This window comes from Oncorhynchus mykiss, chromosome 7 (genome assembly GCF_057628025.1).
Source record: "Oncorhynchus mykiss isolate SJ-2025 chromosome 7, ASM5762802v1, whole genome shotgun sequence".
Classification (NCBI taxonomy): Eukaryota; Metazoa; Chordata; class Actinopteri; order Salmoniformes; family Salmonidae; genus Oncorhynchus; species Oncorhynchus mykiss.
In genome coordinates this window covers 4329246-4350008 of record NC_143028.1, presented here as the reverse complement: position 1 = coordinate 4350008, position 20763 = coordinate 4329246, and the positions used below count along the sequence as shown (strand labels likewise).

Here is a 20763-nt window from a genome sequence, read left to right as displayed (position 1 = left end):
ACGCTATCCTGGAGAAATTCACACCACATAACTTTGTTGGCGTATACAGCAATGACTAAAAACGGACATTTGGGCTGGCAAGCGGGTGGGGGTTTACTTGGCAATGTTAACCCGCCAGCATGGTTGTGTGTGTAAGACAGAAAGATAGAGAGAGAGAGCGCAAGAGAGAGAGAGATAGACAGGGCTACAGACAGGACCTTGGCACAGGCAGAGAGGCTTGTGGGTACGGTGTGGATGTGGATTGTAATGGGCTCGTGGAGGCAATGGTGGTTTCTGTCTCTCTCTCTTCTGAGCAGTGTCCTCCTGGTCTGCAGCTATGGGAGAGGTAAGCCACTGCACTGTGAAAGCTACAGGACCAAGTAGACATTTTGTTAATCATACCTTCAGGCTGACAATGACTTTGCTAGCATAGTTTTCCAGTCTACATATGACCAGCATAGTGTTGTGTATGCAATAGTGGAGGCTGCTGAGGAGAGAACGGCTCATAATAATGTCTGGAATGGAGTTTAATAGATGGAATGGAGTAAATGGAACGGTATGAAAACCATGTTTTGTCCCCTTAGCAGCCTCCACAGGTGTACATTAAACAAACTGTTCTGTATGTAATTAAATGGCATGAAAGTCAATGATGGTACCACTTAAAGTGAAAACTCTTCATGTTTAACTTTCCACCATTTAACACATTATCCTCAACCTGGAAGGAGAAAAATGAATACTGAGTCACTTCTGGTTTGTCTCACTTTTCAGTTGTTGTTGTTCCACATGTCTTCTCCCTCCTCCTCCCCTTCCTTCCCCTCCTCTCCTCCCGTTCATCCACCTCCCCTTCCTCTCCTCCTCTTTGTCCACCACCTTCCCCTCCTCTTCATTAACCTGCCCCTCCCCCCTCTTCATCCACTTCCCCTCCTATCCCTCCTCCTCTTCCTCCTCCTCTTCATCTACCTCCTCCTCTCCTGCTCTTCCTCCACCTCCTCCCTGACCCTCAGTGTTCAGACCCCCTGCGTACGCCAGCATGGTCTTCCTACGTTCGAAGAGAGCGAATGCGTTCTTCTTGGAGGAGATGCTTCAGGGGAACCTGGAGAGAGAGTGTTATGAGGAGACCTGCAACTACGAGGAGGCCAGGGAGTACTTTGAAGACACACCCAAAACTGTGAGCAGTTTAGGCCTACAGGGTGCATCTCAATAGTCTAAAATGCATTCCTTTCCTTGACTCCTTTCCTTCAACTGCACTAATCTGACAATATAAGCAATCCCCTTATCCATAACTAATGTAGTAGTTTTCTGATTTAAACCCTGTGTCCATTGTCTCTCTCTCTCTCTCTCATACCTCAATAGGACACTTTCTGGAATGTCTACGTAGGTATGTCTCATTCTTTTGAATCGCGGCAGAGGGGTGTTGGGTTTTCTCCCGACTCCAGATATTGAATCCCCTCCCTTCTTCCTCCTCAGATGGGGACCAGTGCAAACCCAATCCCTGTCTCCATGGCGGCAGCTGCAAGGACAGCATTGGAGGTTTCACCTGTAGCTGCACAGAGCTGTACCACGGGAAGAACTGTGAAATAGGTCAAAAGAACACCTACATTAGAACTCTTTATGAGTGTGTGTCAATGTGTGTGTGAGAGTGTGTGTTCATAGTTATGCGAGTAGTCTAAGAGATATGTCTGTGTGTCGTGACAGATAGCGCTCAGTGCCCCACCAAGGGGCCCTTCTCCTGTGACCACTTCTGCAGTCCCAACTTTGGAGCATACCAGTGCTCCTGCACCACGGGGTACAAGATTCACAGTGATAAGAGGAGCTGCATACCTGCAGGTTAACATCTACCTATTCTTTTGAATTAGACATCTGTAACACTCTCTCTCACACACTTTAAATAGAGACGTCTCTGTTTCCTTAGTTAAGCACCCCTGTGGAAGACTCCAGCCAACAAACCAAATCAACGTAGCCTATCACGTCTGTCCACACAACCGCTGTCCATGGCAAGTAAGTTCCTCCCCTACCAGCACAACGTAGAGCAAGGTGAGGGGAAGTCTGTTTCTCCTGGCCTATAGACTACTTTCAAGGTGAGGAACAATAAGTGTGAAATACTGAACTTCCCCTTTAACCTGTGGCTTTGTGATTGGCAGGTGGTGTTTGTGGATGAGGCTGGTGCAGAGCTGTGTAGCGGGGTGATCCTGGGGCCTCAGGCAGTCCTGACCTCAGCTAGCTGCCTGTACATGGGAAAGAAAGTCCACAGCATGCAGACAGGTGTCCCACAGCGATAAAAACACTGACGTTTGATCTGTTAGTGTGTAAACCTCCAGCTCAGGCAGATTCAAATCTTTCTGAAATCTAACAGTTTCCTTTAATCCTCTAAGGTGCCTCAAATAATAGTGTGAGGATCCCTCTATCGACCCAACTGTACGTTCACAACCGCCACGAGAGAGGCAGTCTGGAGGACGACCTGGCCTTGGTGAGACTGAATGAGCCCCTTCCCTTCGACACCTCTGTCTCCCACCTGTGCCTGCCCACTAAGGATTTCAGTGAGAACGTGTTGATGAGTCCAGGAAGGGAGGGGGTGGCCAGGGGTCCGGATAAGTTCCGGGGGCAATCCCACGGCCCCCCTGTTCTCTCCTACCTGCATGTGGAGGGCTGTCGGAACCAGGTGAACGTCTCCCAGCCCCTCACCAACAAGATGTTCTGTATGGGGAGCCAGAAGGGCTTCTGTGGGACTAAGTTGACTAGGTTTAATGAGACAGACCTCAAACCAGGACTAATGAGGAACTGCAGCCTTTTGTCCGGGACCCCCGTTGTGACTGTGGAGAGGGGTACAGCGTTCCTAACAGGCTTGCACCTTTCGCCACCCACGTCACATGGCTGTGGACAAACCCTGTTGTTCACCAAGTTGTCTCGCTACTTGCAATGGATCCAGCAGCGCCTGGAGATGACAGAGATGAGGATGACACCACAAATGACCCATGACCCACCTGGACCTTATGTGTAACCCCAACTAAGGGTTAGCCTGATCCCTACCTACACTGGACTTACAGCCAACAACTAAGGGTTAGCCTGATCCCTACCTACACTGGACTTACAGCCAACAAGGTTGCGTTCAAGATTTAAGTTGTTTTTTCCAAGGTTAACAATGTAAATGAAAGCGAGTGGTTATATTTTAACATGTACTATAATTATATAAATCATTCATCTTCCACACTTCCTTAATAAACAAACATGTGGTACAAGGAGTACAACAACAACAAAAAACTTTTATTCAAAATGTAAAAAATATGACAAAATAAAATGCAACCTAAATAATAAGGAAATATATTTCTGGGAGCAGTTCCTGGGTGAAGGGGATTCTGGGATACGTAGATTAGGAAGATGATGACAGCAGGGGGAATGGATTGGCCTTGCTGACGACCAGTTTCTGGTGCTGGTGAGAGATGTAGCCCTTGATGTGACCCTAGAAGAGAGGAAGAGAGTTAATCTGCTGCTTCGTGTTTTACTACTGTCTGAAACATCAGGTGGAAGCACATGGTCAGAGGAAAAGGTGTGTGGTGGGATCTCACCTCACAGATTAGGTTGGCCAGGATACACTGCACCTCATCAATGTCCACCTCTTCCACCTGCATCATTTTCAGAGCTACCAGGAAGGCATCTAGGGGCAACTGGTGAGTCTTCAGCAGCTGGTACCTAACCCACATACCACAAGCATGTTAACAGAAAGTCAATATCGGTCATAGGTTCACACACACACACACACAATAGGGCTGACCTGAATCGTACTGTGCTGCCTCAGATAATTTATTTTCACATTGTCCTTTCAGTGCGGTTCCAGCAACTATGATGGATTTGTAACCAGACCAGCCCATTCCAGCTGGACTTGGCTCAGTAGTGTTAAAAGTGTAACCAGACCAGCCCATTCCAGCTGGACTTGGCTCAGTAGTGTGAAAAGTGTAACCAGACCAGCCCATTCCAGCTGGACTTGGCTCAGTAGTGTTAAAAGTGTAACCAGACCAGCCCATTCCAGCTGGACTTGGCTCAGTAGTGTGAAAAGTGTAACCAGACCAGCCCATTCCAGCTGGACTTGGCTCAGTAGTGTGAAAAGTGTAACCAGACCAGCCCATTCCAGCTGGACTTGGCTCAGTAGTGTGAAAAGTGTAACCAGACCAGCCCATTCCAGCTGGACTTGGCTCAGTAGTGTGAAAAGTGTAACCAGACCAGCCCATTCCAGCTGGACTTGGCTCAGTAGTGTGAAAAGTGTAACCAGACCAGCCCATTCCAGCTGGACTTGGCTCAGTAGTGTTAAAAGTGTAACCAGACCAGCCCATTCCAGCTGGACTTGGCTCAGTAGTGTGAAAAGTGTAACCAGACCAGCCCATTCCAGCTGGACTTGGCTCAGTAGTGTGAAAAGTGTAACCAGACCAGCCCATTCCAGCTGGACTTGGCTCAGTAGTGTTAAACGTGTAACCAGACCAGCCCATTCCAGCTGGACTTGGCTCAGTAGTGTGAAAAGTGTAACCAGACCAGCCCATTCCAGCTGGACTTGGCTCAGTAGTGTGAAAAGTGTAACCAGACCAGCCCATTCCAGCTGGACTTGGCTCAGTAGTGTGAAAAGTGTAACCAGACCAGCCCATTCCAGCTGGACTTGGCTCAGTAGTGTGAAAAGTGTAACCAGGCCAGCCTAGTCCAGCTGGACTTGGCTCAGTAGTGTTAAAAGTGTAACCAGGCCAGCACAGTCCAGCTGGACTTGGCTCAGTAGGGTTAAAAGTGTAACCAGGCCAGCACAGTACCATTGGACTTGGCGAGTAGACTCACACTTTCTTGAAGAGGTTCCGGTAGGTGATGATCTTGAGCTTCTCGAGGATGAGGAAGATGCCACAGCGGATGAAGAAGGTCTCGTGCTTGGCCAAGGCCTCGTTCAACAGCAGCAGGTTGCCCTCACTGTTACAGAGACAGAGAGACAGAGAGAGAGAAATCAGAAAAAGAGGGGGAAGGAGGGAGTAGGGGGAGAGAGAGGTGAAAGAGAGATGGCAAAGAGCGGGCGGGTGGTGACACTCACCTCACAGCTTTCGTGACGTCGGCAAACTGCATGAGGTCGTACTTCCTGAGCAGCTGGTGATTAGGCATGTGACCCTGAATCAACATGAGCAACACCAGTCTTCGTCTCTGATTGACAGTCAAGCTTTTTTAATTTGATTTGAATTCAGACGTGTGTGGCTAGATGAGTGTATGTTTGAGCTCTCTCAGTGAGGCACTCTGTCTCACCAGCAACATCTTGACAGGCAGTAGGTAGATGAGGATCATGCGTTTGTTCCTCTGGCTGGAGCGGTGGCAGTGCTGGAAGGAGAAGGACAGGTACTCCTCGGCTGGTTTGTAGTCGCTGTCGAACATGGCCTTGCGGCCTACGTAGTATTTGTAGGTGACTCTCTGGGCCATACTGTAATCATCCTTCAGGTTGGAGCTGTCGATGGCCCGGATCAGTGGCTTACACAGGTGTAGCTTGTTGATCTGGACACACACACAACCGTTTAGACACACACACACAAAGTAGGCCTTTTCATGTGAACAAAATTTCACCCAATCACACTACTGCCTTACCTTGAAGTAGATCTTGAAGAGCTGATTGATGAGAAACAACATTCCCCACTTCTTGGAGTCGTCAATCCCAGCCCGACTGTATACGATAACAGTCAAGACATAATGAGCAAGGGGATATGGTTGCTACAGTAAAGGTTGTAAGATATATAGTTTAATATGCTGTTAGATATATAGTTTAATATGCTGTTAGATATATAGTTTAATATGCTGTTAGATATATAGTTTAATATGCTGTCTACTGTTAGATATATAGTTTAATATGCTGTTAGATATATAGTTTAATATGCTGTTAGATATATAGTTTAATATGCTGTTAGATATATAGTTTAATATGCTGTTAGATATATAGTTTAATATGCTGTCTACTGTTAGATATATAGTTTAATATGCTGTCTGCTGTTAGATATATAGTTTAATATGCCGTCTACTGTTAGATATATAGTTTAATATGCTGTCTGCTGTTAGATATATAGTTTAATATGCTGTCTGCTGTTAGATATATAGTTTAATATGCTGTTAGATATATAGTTTAATATGCTGTTAGATATATAGTTTAATATGATGTTAGATATATAGTTTAATATGCTGTCTGCTGTTAGATATATAGTTTAATATGCTGTTAGATATATAGTTTAATATACTGTTAGATATATAGTTTAATATGCTGTTAGATATATAGTTTAATATGCTGTTAGATATATAGTTTAATATGCTGTTAGATATATAGTTTAATATGCTATTAGATATATAGTTTAATATGCTATTAGATATATAGTTTAATATGCTGTTAGATATATAGTTTAATATGCTGTTAGATATATAGTTTAATATGCTGTTAGATATATAGTTTAATATGCTGTTAGATATATAGTTTAATATGCTGTTAGATATATAGTTTAATATGCTGTTAGATATATAGTTTAATATGCTGTTAGATATATAGTTTAATATGCTGTCTGCTGTTAGATATATAGTTTAATATGCTGTCTACTGTTAGATATATAGTTTAATATGCTGTCTGCTGTTAGATATATAGTTTAATATGCTGTCTACTGTTAGATATATAGTTTAATATGCTGTCTGCTGTTAGATATATAGTTTAATATGCCGTCTACTGTTAGATATATAGTTTAATATGCTGTCTGCTGTTAGATATATAGTTTAATATGCTGTCTACTGTTAGATATATAGTTTAATATGCTGTCTACTGTTAGATATATAGTTTAATATGCTGTCTGCTGTTAGATATATAGTTTAATATGCTGTTAGATATATAGTTTAATATGCTGTCTGCTGTTAGATATATAGTTTAATATGCTGTCTGCTGTTAGATATATAGTTTAATATGCTGTCTGCTGTTAGATATATAGTTTAATATGCTGTTAGATATATAGTTTAATATGATGTCTGCTGTTAGATATATAGTTTAATATGCCGTCTGCTGTTAGATATATAGTTTAATATGCTGTCTGCTGTTAGATATATAGTTTAATATGCTGTCTACTGTTAGATATATAGTTTAATATGCTGTTAGATATATAGTTTAATATGCTGTAAGATATATAGTTTAATATGCTGTTAGATATATAGTTTAATATGCTGTTAGATATATAGTTTAATATGCTGTCTACTGTTAGATATATAGTTTAATATGCTGTCTGCTGTTAGATATATAGTTTAATATGCTGTCTGCTGTTAGATATATAGTTTAATATGCTATTAGATATATAGTTTAATATGCTGTTAGATATATAGTTTAATATGCTGTCTACTGTTAGATATATAGTTTAATATGCTGTTAGATATATAGTTTAATATGCTGTTAGATATATAGTTTAATATGCTGTCTACTGTTAGATGTATAGTTTAATATGCTGTTAGATATATAGTTTAATATGCTGTTAGATATATAGTTTAATATGCTGTCTGCTGTTAGATATATAGTTTAATATGCTGTTAGATATATAGTTTAATATGCTGTCTACTGTTAGATATATAGTTTAATATGCTGTTAGATATATAGTTTAATATGCTGTTAGATATATAGTTTAATATGCTGTCTACTGTTAGATGTATAGTTTAATATGCTGTTAGATATATAGTTTAATATGCTGTTAGATATATAGTTTAATATGCTGTTTGCTGTTAGATATATAGTTTAATATGCTGTCTGCTGTTAGATGTATAGTTTAATATGCTGTTAGATATATAGTTTAATATGCTGTTAGATATATAGTGTAATATGCTGTCTGCTGTTAGATATATAGTTTAATATGCTGTTAGATATATAGTTTAATATGCTATTAGATATATAGTTTAATATGCTGTTAGATATATAGTTTAATATGCTGTTAGATATATAGTTTAATATGCTGTTAGATATATAGTTTAATATGCTATTAGATATATAGTTTAATATGCTGTTAGATATATAGTTTAATATGCTGTTAGATATATAGTTTAATATGCTGTTAGATATATAGTTTAATATGCTGTTAGATATATAGTTTAATATGCTGTTAGATATATAGTTTAATATGCTGTTAGATATATAGTTTAATATGCTGTTAGATATATAGTTTAATATGCTATTAGATATATAGTTTAATATGCTGTTAGATATATAGTTTAATATGCTATTAGATATATAGTTTAATATGCTATTAGATATATAGTTTAATATGCTGTTAGATATATAGTTTAATATGCTGTCTGCTGTTAGATATATAGTTTAATATGCTGTCTGCTGTTAGATATATAGTTTAATATGCTGTCTGCTGTTAGATATATAGTTTAATATGCTGTCTGCTGTTAGATATATAGTTTAATATGCTGTCTGCTGTTAGATGTATAGTTTAATATGCTGTTAGATATATAGTTTAATATGCTGTTAGATATATAGTGTAATATGCTGTCTGCTGTTAGATATATAGTTTAATATGCTGTTAGATATATAGTTTAATATGCTGTTAGATATATAGTTTAATATGCTGTTAGATATATAGTTTAATATGCTGTTAGATATATAGTTTAATATGCTGTTAGATATATAGTTTAATATGATGTCTGCTGTTAGATATATAGTTTAATATGATGTTAGATATATAGTTTAATATGCTGTTAGATATATAGTTTAATATGATGTCTGCTGTTAGATATATAGTTTAATATGATGTCTGCTGTTAGATATATAGTTTAATATGATGTTAGATATATAGTTTAATATGCTGTTAGATATATAGTTTAATATGCTGTTAGATATATAGTTTAATATGCTGTTAGATATATAGTTTAATATGCTGTTAGATATATAGTTTAATATGCTATTAGATATATAGTTTAATATGCTGTTAGATATATAGTTTAATATGCTGTTAGATATATAGTTTAATATGCTATTAGATATATAGTTTAATATGCTGTTAGATATATAGTTTAATATGCTGTTAGATATATAGTTTAATATGCTGTTAGATATATAGTGTAATATGCTGTCTACTGTTAGATATATAGTTTAATATGCTATTAGATATATAGTTTAATATGCTGTTAGATATATAGTTTAATATGCTGTTAGATATATAGTTTAATATGCTGTTAGATATATAGTTTAATATGCTGTTAGATATATAGTTTAATATGCTGTTAGATATATAGTGTAATATGCTGTCTACTGTTAGATATATAGTTTAATATGCTGTTAGATATATAGTTTAATATGCTGTTAGATATATAGTTTAATATGCTGTTAGATATATAGTTTAATATGCTGTCTGCTGTTAGATATATAGTTTAATATGCTGTTAGATATATAGTTTAATATGCTGTTAGATATATAGTTTAATATGCTATTAGATATATAGTTTAATATGCTGTTAGATATATAGTTTAATATGCTATTAGATATATAGTTTAATATGCTGTTAGATATATAGTTTAATATGCTGTCTGCTGTTAGATATATAGTTTAATATGCTGTTAGATATATAGTTTAATATGCTGTCTACTGTTAGATATATAGTTTAATATGCTGTTAGATATATAGTTTAATATGCTGTCTACTGTTAGATATATAGTTTAATATGCTATTAGATATATAGTTTAATATGCTGTTAGATATATAGTTTAATATGCTGTTAGATATATAGTTTAATATGCTGTTAGATATATAGTTTAATATGCTATTAGATATATAGTTTAATATGCTGTTAGATATATAGTTTAATATGCTGTTAGATATATAGTTTAATATGCTGTCTACTGTTAGATATATAGTTTAATATGATGTTAGATATATAGTTTAATATGCTGTCTACTGTTAGATATATAGTTTAATATGCTGTTAGATATATAGTTTAATATGCTGTTAGATATATAGTTTAATATGCTATTAGATATATAGTTTAATATGCTGTTAGATATATAGTTTAATATGCTGTTAGATATATAGTTTAATATGATGTTAGATATATAGTTTAATATGCTGTTAGATATATAGTTTAATATGCTGTTAGATATATAGTTTAATATGCTGCTAGATATATAGTTTAATATGCTGTTAGATATATAGTTTAATATGCTGTTAGATATATAGTTTAATATGCTGTTAGATATATAGTTTAATATGCTGTTAGATATATAGTTTAATATGCTGTTAGATATATAGTTTAATATGCTGTCTGCTGTTAGATATATAGTTTAATATGCTGTCTGCTGTTAGATATATAGTTTAATATGCTGTCTACTGTTAGATATATAGTTTAATATGCTGTTAGATATATAGTTTAATATGCTGTTAGATATATAGTTTAATATGCTGTTAGATATATAGTTTAATATGCTGTTAGATATATAGTTTAATATGCTGTCTGCTGTTAGATATATAGTTTAATATGCTGTCTGCTGTTAGATATATAGTTTAATATGCTGTTAGATATATAGTTTAATATGCTGTTAGATATATAGTTTAATATGCTGTTAGATATATAGTTTAATATGCTGTCTACTGTTAGATATATAGTTTAATATGCTGTTAGATATATAGTTTAATATGCTGTTAGATATATAGTTTAATATGCTGTCTACTGTTAGATATATAGTTTAATATGCTGTCTACTGTTAGATATATAGTTTAATATGATGTTAGATATATAGTTTAATATGCTGTTAGATATATAGTTTAATATGCTGTTAGATATATAGTTTAATATGCTGTTAGATATATAGTTTAATATGCTGTTAGATATATAGTTTAATATGCTGTTAGATATATAGTTTAATATGCTGTTAGATATATAGTTTAATATGCTGTTAGATATATAGTTTAATATGCTGTTAGATATATAGTTTAATATGCTGTTAGATATATAGTTTAATATGCTGTTAGATATATAGTTTAATATGCTGTTAGATATATAGTTTAATATGCTATTAGATATATAGTTTAATATGCTGTTAGATATATAGTTTAATATGCTATTAGATATATAGTTTAATATGCTATTAGATATATAGTTTAATATGCTGTTAGATATATAGTTTAATATGCTGTTAGATATATAGTTTATTATGCTGTTAGATATATAGTTTAATATGCTGTCTGCTGTTAGATATATAGTTTAATATGCTATTAGATATATAGTTTAATATGCTGTTAGATATATAGTTTAATATGCTATTAGATATATAGTTTAATATGCTGTTAGATAAATAGTTTAATATGCTGTTAGATATATAGTTTATTATGCTGTTAGATATATAGTTTAATATGCTGTCTACTGTTAGATATATAGTTTAATATGCTGTCTGCTGTTAGATATATAGTTTAATATGCTATTAGATATATAGTTTAATATGCTGTTAGATATATAGTTTAATATGCTATTAGATATATAGTTTAATATGCTGTTAGATATATAGTTTAATATGCTGTTAGATATATAGTTTATTATGCTGTTAGATATATAGTTTAATATGCTGTCTGCTGTTAGATATATAGTTTAATATGCTGTCTACTGTTAGATATATAGTTTAATATGCTGTTAGATATATAGTTTAATATGCTGTTAGATATATAGTTTAATATGCTGTCTGCTGTTAGATATATAGTTTAATATGCTGTTAGATATATAGTTTAATATGCTGTTAGATATATAGTTTAATATGCTGTCTGCTGTTAGATATATAGTTTAATATGCTGTTAGATATATAGTTTAATATGCTGTTAGATATATAGTTTAATATGCTGTTAGATATATAGTTTAATATGCTGTTAGATATATAGTTTAATATACTGTCTACTGTTAGATATATAGTTTAATATGCTGTTAGATATATAGTGTAATATGCTGTCTACTGTTAGATATATAGTTTAATATGCTGTTAGATATATAGTGTAATATGCTGTCTACTGTTAGATATATAGTTTAATATACTGTTAGATATATAGTTTAATATGCTGTTAGATATATAGTTTAATATGCTGTTAGATATATAGTTTAATATGCTGTTAGATATATAGTTTAATATGCTATTAGATATATAGTTTAATATGCTGTTAGATATATAGTTTAATATGCTGTCTACTGTTAGATATATAGTTTAATATGCTGTCTACTGTTAGATATATAGTTTAATATGCTGTCTGCTGTTAGATATATAGTTTAATATGCTGTCTGCTGTTAGATATATAGTTTAATATGCTGTCTACTGTTAGATATATAGTTTAATATGCTGTCTGCTGTTAGATATATAGTTTAATATGCTGTTAGATATATAGTTTAATATGCTGTCTGCTGTTAGATATATAGTTTAATATGCTGTTAGATATATAGTTTAATATGCTGTTAGATATATAGTTTAATATGCTGTTAGATATATAGTTTAATATGCTATTAGATATATAGTTTAATATGCTGTTAGATATATAGTTTAATATACTGTTAGATATATAGTTTAATATGCTGTTAGATATATAGTTTAATATGCTATTAGATATATAGTTTAATATGCTGTTAGATATATAGTTTAATATGCTGTTAGATATATAGTTTAATATGCTATTAGATATATAGTTTAATATGCTGTTAGATATATAGTTTAATATGCTATTAGATATATAGTTTAATATGCTGTTAGATATATAGTTTAATATACTGTTAGATATATAGTTTAATATGCTATTAGATATATAGTTTAATATGCTGTTAGATATATAGTTTAATATGCTGTTAGATATATAGTTTAATATGCTGTCTACTGTTAGATATATAGTTTAATATGCTGTTAGATATATAGTTTAATATGCTGTCTACTGTTAGATATATAGTTTAATATGCTGTTAGATATATAGTTTAATATGCTGTCTGCTGTTAGATATATAGTTTAATATGCTGTCTGCTGTTAGATATATAGTTTAATATGCTGTTAGATATATAGTTTAATATGCTATTAGATATATAGTTTAATATGCTGTTAGATATATAGTTTAATATGCTGTCTGCTGTTAGATATATAGTTTAATATGCTGTCTGCTGTTAGATATATAGTTTAATATGCTGTCTGCTGTTAGATATATAGTTTAATATGCTGTTAGATATATAGTTTAATATGCTGTCTGCTGTTAGATATATAGTTTAATATGCTGTCTGCTGTTAGATATATAGTTTAATATGCTGTTAGATATATAGTTTAATATGCTATTAGATATATAGTTTAATATGCTGTTAGATATATAGTTTAATATGCTGTTAGATATATAGTTTAATATGCTGTCTACTGTTAGATATATAGTTTAATATGCTGTCTGCTGTTAGATATATAGTTTAATATGCTGTCTGCTGTTAGATATATAGTTTAATATGCTGTTAGATATATAGTTTAATATGCTGTTAGATATATAGTTTAATATGCTGTCTGCTGTTAGATATATAGTTTAATATGCTGTTAGATATATAGTTTAATATGCTATTAGATATATAGTTTAATATGCTGTTAGATATATAGTTTAATATGCTATTAGATATATAGTTTAATATGCTGTTAGATATATAGTTTAATATGCTGTTAGATATATAGTTTAATATGCTGTCTGCTGTTAGATATATAGTTTAATATGCTGTTAGATATATAGTTTAATATGCTATTAGATATATAGTTTAATATGCTGTCTGCTGTTAGATATATAGTTTAATATGCTGTCTGCTGTTAGATATATAGTTTAATATGCTGTTAGATATATAGTTTAATATGCTGTCTGCTGTTAGATATATAGTTTAATATGCTGTTAGATATATAGTTTAATATGCTGTCTGCTGTTAGATATATAGTTTAATATGCTGTCTGCTATTAGATATATAGTTTAATATGCTGTTAGATATATAGTTTAATATGCTATTAGATATATAGTTTAATATGCTGTTAGATATATAGTTTAATATGCTGTCTACTGTTAGATATATAGTTTAATATGCTGTTAGATATATAGTTTAATATGCTATTAGATATATAGTTTAATATGCTATTAGATATATAGTTTAATATGCTGTTAGATATATAGTTTAATATGCTGTCTGCTGTTAGATATATAGTTTAATATGCTGTTAGATATATAGTTTAATATGCTGTCTGCTGTTAGATATATAGTTTAATATGCTGTCTGCTATTAGATATATAGTTTAATATGCTGTTAGATATATAGTTTAATATGCTGTTAGATATATAGTTTAATATGCTGTCTGCTGTTAGATATATAGTTTAATATGCTGTCTGCTGTTAGATATATAGTTTAATATGCTGTTAGATATATAGTTTAATATGCTGTTAGATATATAGTTTAATATGCTATTAGATATATAGTTTAATATGCTGTTAGATATATAGTTTAATATGCTGTTAGATATATAGTTTAATATGCTATTAGATATATAGTTTAATATGCTGTTAGATATATAGTTTAATATGCTGTTAGATATATAGTTTAATATGCTGTTAGATATATAGTTTAATATGCTATTAGATATATAGTTTAATATGCTGTTAGATATATAGTTTAATATGCTGTTAGATATATAGTTTAATATGCTGTCTGCTGTTAGATATATAGTTTAATATGCTGTCTGCTGTTAGATATATAGTTTAATATGCTGTCTGCTGTTAGATATATAGTTTAATATGCTGTTAGATATATAGTTTAATATGCTGTCTACTGTTAGATATATAGTTTAATATGCTGTCTGCTGTTAGATATATAGTTTAATATGCTGTCTGCTGTTAGATATATAGTTTAATATGCTGTCTACTGTTAGATATATAGTTTAATATGCTGTTAGATATATAGTTTAATATGCTGTTAGATATATAGTTTAATATGCTGTTAGATATATAGTTTAATATGCTGTTAGATATATAGTTTAATATGCTGTTAGATATATAGTGTAATATGCTGTCTACTGTTAGATATATAGTTTAATATGCTGTCTACTGTTAGATATATAGTTTAATATGCTGTTAGATATATAGTTTAATATGCTGTTAGATATATAGTTTAATATGCTATTAGATATATAGTTTAATATGCTGTTAGATATATAGTTTAATATGCTGTTAGATATATAGTTTAATATGCTATTAGATATATAGTTTAATATGCTGTTAGATATATAGTTTAATATGCTATTAGATATATAGTTTAATATGCTGTCTACTGTTAGATATATAGTTTAATATGCTATTAGATATATAGTTTAATATGCTGTTAGATATATAGTTTAATATGCTATTAGATATATAGTTTAATATGCTGTTAGATATATAGTTTAATATGCTGTCTACTGTTAGATATATAGTTTAATATGCTGTCTGCTGTTAGATATATAGTTTAATATGCTATTAGATATATAGTTTAATATGCTGTTAGATATATAGTTTAATATGCTGTTAGATATATAGTTTAATATGCTGTCTACTGTTAGATGTATAGTTTAATATGCTGTTAGATATATAGTTTAATATGCTGTTAGATATATAGTTTAATATGCTGTTAGATATATAGTTTAATATGCTGTCTACTGTTAGATATATAGTTTAATATGCTATTAGATATATAGTTTAATATGCTGTTAGATATATAGTTTAATATGCTGTTAGATATATAGTTTAATATGCTGTCTACTGTTAGATATATAGTTTAATATGCTGTTAGATATATAGTTTAATATGCTGTTAGATATATAGTTTAATATGCTGTTAGATATATAGTTTAATATGCTGTTAGATATATAGTTTAATATGCTATTAGATATATAGTTTAATATGCTGTTAGATATATAGTTTAATATGCTATTAGATATATAGTTTAATATGCTATTAGATATATAGTTTAATATGCTATTAGATATATAGTTTAATATGCTATTAGATATATAGTTTAATATGCTGTCTGCTGTTAGATGTATAGTGTAATATGCTGTCAATAGTGTCCATGTCCTGTGAGACTCACTTGTCGCTGGCACACACTCTGAAACAGCCCATCAGTTGCTCAGCAGCCTTCTCCAGCATGTCTCCCAGTTTGCCTTTTCCCTTCCTCAGGAGCTGCTGCTCTGCCTGGAAAATCATTCTACAATCATCAAACCCCTCCTATAGGACAATACTACTACAATCATCAAACCCCTCCTATACTACTACAATCATCAAACCCCTCCTATACTACTACAATCATCAAACCCCTCCTATAGGACAATACTACTACAATCATCAAAGCCCTCCTATACTACTACAATATCAAACCCCTCCTATACTACTACAATCATCAAACCCTTCCTATAGGACAATACTACTACAATATCAAACCCCTCCTATAGGACAATACTACTACAATCATCAAACCCCTCCTATACTACTACAATATCAAACCCCTCCTATACTACTACAATATCAAACCCCTCCTATACTACTACAATATCAAACCCCTCCTATACTACTACAATCATCAAACCTCTCCTATAGGACAATACTACTACAATCATCAAACCCCTCCTATAGGACAATACTACTACAATCATCAAACCCCTCCTATAGGACAATACTACTACAATCATCAAACCCCTCCTATAGGACAATAATACTACAATCATCAAACCTCTCCTATAGGACAATACTACTACAATCATCAAACCCCTCCTATAGGACAATACTACTACAATCATCAAACCCCTCCTATAGGACAATACTACTACAATCATCAAACCTCTCCTATAGGACAATAATACTACAATCATCAAACCCCTCCTATAGGACAATAATACTACAATCATCAAACCTCTCCTATAGGACAATACTACTACAATCATCAAACCCCTCCTATAGGACAATACTACAACAATCATCAAACCCCTCCTATAGGACAATACTACTACAATCATCAAACCTCTCCTATAGGACAATACTACTACAATCATCAAACCCCTCCTATACTACTACAATATCAAACCCCTCCTATAGGACAATACTACTACAATCATCAAACCCCTCCTATACTACTACAATATCAAACCCCTCCTATAGGACAATACTACTACAATCATCAAACCCCTCCTATACTACTACAATATCAAACCCCTCCTATAGGACAATACTACTACAATCATCAAACCCCTCCTATAGGACAATACTACTACAATCATCAAACCTCTCCTATAGGACAATACTACTACAATCATCAAACCCCTCCTATAGGACAATACTACTACAATCATCAAACCCCTCCTATACTACTACAATCATCAAACCCCTCCTATACTACTACAATCATCAAACCCCTCCTATAGGACAATACTACTACAATCATCAAACCCCTCCTATAGGACAATAATACTACAATCATCAAACCCCTCCTATACTACTACAATCATCAAACCCCTCCTATAGGACAATACTACTACAATCATCAAACCCCTCCTATAGGACAATACTACTACAATCATCAAACCCCTCCTATAGGACAATACTACTACAATCATCAAACCCCTCCTATAGGACAATACTACTACAATCATCAAACCCCTCCTATAGGACAATAATACTACAATCATCAAACCCCTCCTATACTACTACAATCATCAAACCTCTCCTATGGGACAATAATACTACAATCATCAAACCCCTCCTATAGGACAATACTACTACAATATCAAACCCCTCCTATGGGACAATACTACTACAATCATCAAACCCCTCCTATAGGACAATACTACTACAATCATCAAACCCCTCCTATACTACTACAATCATCAAACCCCTCCTATACTACTACAATCATCAAACCTCTCCTATAGGACAATACTACTACAATATCAAACCCCTCCTATGGGACAATACTATTACAATCATCAAACCCCTCCTATAGGACAATACTACTACAATCATCAAACCCCTCCTATAGGACAATAATACTACAATCATCAAACCCCTCCTATACTACTACAATCATCAAACCTCTCCTATGGGACAATACTACTACAATCATCAAACCCCTCCTATAGGACAATACTACTACAATATCAAACCCCTCCTATGGGACAATACTACTACAATCATCAAACCTCTCCTATAGGACAATAATACTACAATCATCAAACCCCTCCTATAGGACAATACTACTACAATCATCAAACCCCTCCTATAGGACAATACTACTACAATCATCAAACCCCTCCTATACTACTACAATCATCAAACCCCTCCTATAGGACAATACTACTACAATCATCAAACCCCTCCTATAGGACATGACTTTTCCATCACTGGATCAGAAGCATTTTAGAGCACAATAGTTTATGTTCACTTACATTGTTGGCAAATATCCGCAGGTCCAGCGTAACAGCGAACATCACTGGCAAGGCCCTAAACAGCACATAGAGCAGTCATCCTACAGACGTGTATATGTAGAATAGAAAAACATTAAGGCCAAATTGATCAAAAATGTAAATTTACATGCTTATCCTTACCAGTTCTCCTCTTTGTGAGATTGGAAGGCCCTCAAGAATGACGTAGAAAGTCAAGGACGAACCGCAGAGAAACCATGACAGAACAGTTTGGAAATGGACCAGTCGATAGCACGATATGTGCTTTGGCATACATCTTGTGTGTATGTATATATTTGTCAGGCAGGGATGGGGAGTGATGAGAATATGTATCCAAAGTAATCTCCAGAAATGCCAAAAGGATATTGGACCACCAACGTCTGACATTTGTACGCCTCAACAAAGTCGTGGTTGGACACTGCATAGGTGCACCTCAAGTGTGCTGCAACCATCTCATCGTACGGGACTTCCAGCACCTGTTGGCACTTCTCCTCTGGACTGGCGAGCTGCAGGCATACATACAGTCATGTTTCTAGAGCAAAACACAGAGGGTGTTATCTGAAGAGATACAAGTGTAACAACAGGTCAGCAGGACTTGAAGGCATGGAAGGTTCAGGCAGCCTGAATAGCCTCACCTGGAGACGTGGGTTAGCCACATGTGGGTGTTTGAATGACAGCAGTTCTGCACAAAAACTCCCCTCATGATTATCAATGGCCTCATACACCTGGGAACAGGTAAGCAACATGGTGTGAACTGAGCATGCGTGACTAGTGGTGAACACAAAGAATAGCTAAATGAAAGTTTGTGCTAAGGAAGAAGACTGCTAGCTATATGGGTTCACTTGATAACCGGTAAGATAAAATAGAAAAATGGCTACCTGTTGGAGATACTGGTTGATTGTTATGTGCGCCATTGCAGCCAGGGATGTGAACCTACGAAAAAGTTTAAATAATAAAACAGATATTGAAGCAAATCCGCTAAGCGGCAAAAGCTCTGAATCTGACAACATAACTACTGTGCTATGGCTATTGGCAATTTATCTAGCTAGTTAACGTTACTAGTAGATTAGCTAAGAATTTAATTCAGTATCACAACGAGTGTGATGATTAAATTGGGATCAATATAATGTAACTTTTTTGTATCGTTTTAACTAACGCTAGCTAGGTAGCATGCATTCATTCATTAACTGTCAAGGACCGCTAGATTGTAGCTGATAATGATACATCAACGTGTAACTAACGTTAGCTAGCTAGTTTACAAAGCCAGTGGTCCCCAATTCTTTTCGGTTATTGTACCACGAATATAATGTTATGTTGCTCTGCCCAGAGTACTGTACCCCCCTCATGCTCATTTTACCAGTAAAAGCCTATAGTCTCATGAGTCTTCTCAAGTATCCCCTGTAGATAAGCCAGGGCTCCCTAGTACCTACCCCTGGTTGGTTGGGAACCACTGTACTAACCTAATGGCATAATTCCAATGTATCCATAGCTACCTGTTGTGGTTAAATTTCTGTTTAAAATGTATTCGCGTTGTTGAGCTGTAGCTACACAAATCACTTCCGGGTCAATGTATTCCTTCAGCCTTCAAAATAAAGGTCCCCCCACGTACTACAATAGTCTAGCTATAACTTTGTCGCCTCCCTGTGCTTATTAGAAGCTATGCACAATGAAATCTCTGCTCTCGCAATCTCTCGCTCTCATACACACACACACACACACACACACACACAGTGCCTCCGTGATCTATGATGTGTCTGGCCCTGTTGGAGGGAGTGTTTCACGCTACGCTGTGTGATTAATGGAGGAGTGAGAATGGGCTCTTAAAATAGAACCTGCAGAGTGCCGCTAGCCTTGTGTGTCTGTGTGTGTGTGTTCCTGTGTGTCCTGCAAACCTGTTCACAATGTTATGATATCAAAGTGATTCTACCTTCCTCAGCTCAGCACGTGGCCCAGTCCCTCCCCCTCCACTCCCTCTAACCCCATCCACTCCCTCTAACCCCCTCCACTGTCTCTAACCCCCTCCACTGTCTCTAACCCCCTCCACTGTCTCTAACCCCCTCCACTGTCTCTAAACCCCTCCACTGTCTCTAACCCCATCCACTGTCTCTAACCCCATCCACTCCCTCTAACCCCCTCCACTGTCTCTAACCCCCTCCAATCCCTCCAACCCCTCCACCATCTCTAACCCCCTCCACTCTCTCCATTCTCTATCATTCTGCAGCTCCTCTTCTCAGGTTGCTGAGGTATCACAGCAACATATTGGATCCCAGCCGGGGTATGGATTGCCGGCATGCCCTCTAAAGTGACTTTGGTATAGGCCATGAAGCCG

General features: G+C 34.3%; 2 protein-coding genes across 6 annotated transcripts; one reads left to right on the top strand and one right to left on the bottom strand.

Annotated features, from left to right (window-relative positions):
• The first annotated feature begins 22 nt into the window (after positions 1 to 22).
• LOC110527204 (vitamin K-dependent protein Z) lies at positions 23 to 3296 on the top strand. The gene is made up of 8 exons (XM_090239882.1): positions 23 to 325; positions 984 to 1147; positions 1333 to 1357; positions 1447 to 1560; positions 1675 to 1806; positions 1892 to 1977; positions 2121 to 2241; positions 2352 to 3296. The coding sequence occupies exons 1-8, from the start codon at positions 235 to 237 to the stop codon at positions 2975 to 2977; spliced, it is 1359 nt and encodes a 452-aa protein (XP_090096008.1). The 5' UTR covers positions 23 to 234; the 3' UTR covers positions 2978 to 3296.
• On the bottom strand, positions 3220 to 20040 carry LOC110527206 (PCI domain-containing protein 2). 5 transcript variants are annotated; one of them, XM_090239888.1, is made up of 13 exons: positions 19928 to 20040; positions 19313 to 19367; positions 19070 to 19159; positions 18801 to 18940; positions 18579 to 18620; positions 18420 to 18474; positions 16073 to 16176; positions 5575 to 5650; positions 5242 to 5484; positions 5036 to 5109; positions 4792 to 4917; positions 3543 to 3666; positions 3220 to 3436 (listed from the first exon to the last, which is right to left on the bottom strand). In XM_090239888.1, the coding sequence occupies exons 2-13, from the start codon at positions 19346 to 19348 to the stop codon at positions 3347 to 3349; spliced, it is 1200 nt and encodes a 399-aa protein (XP_090096014.1). In that variant the 5' UTR covers positions 19349 to 19367; positions 19928 to 20040; the 3' UTR covers positions 3220 to 3346. The 5 variants fall into 5 exon arrangements, with proteins under 5 accessions (XP_090096014.1, XP_090096010.1, XP_090096009.1 ...); XM_090239884.1 differs by lacking the exons at positions 3220 to 3436; positions 3543 to 3666 and having other exon boundaries at positions 4515 to 4917; positions 19895 to 20018; XM_090239883.1 differs by lacking the exons at positions 3220 to 3436; positions 3543 to 3666 and having other exon boundaries at positions 4515 to 4917; positions 19865 to 19984.
• Between the last annotated feature and the right edge of the window lie 723 nt (positions 20041 to 20763).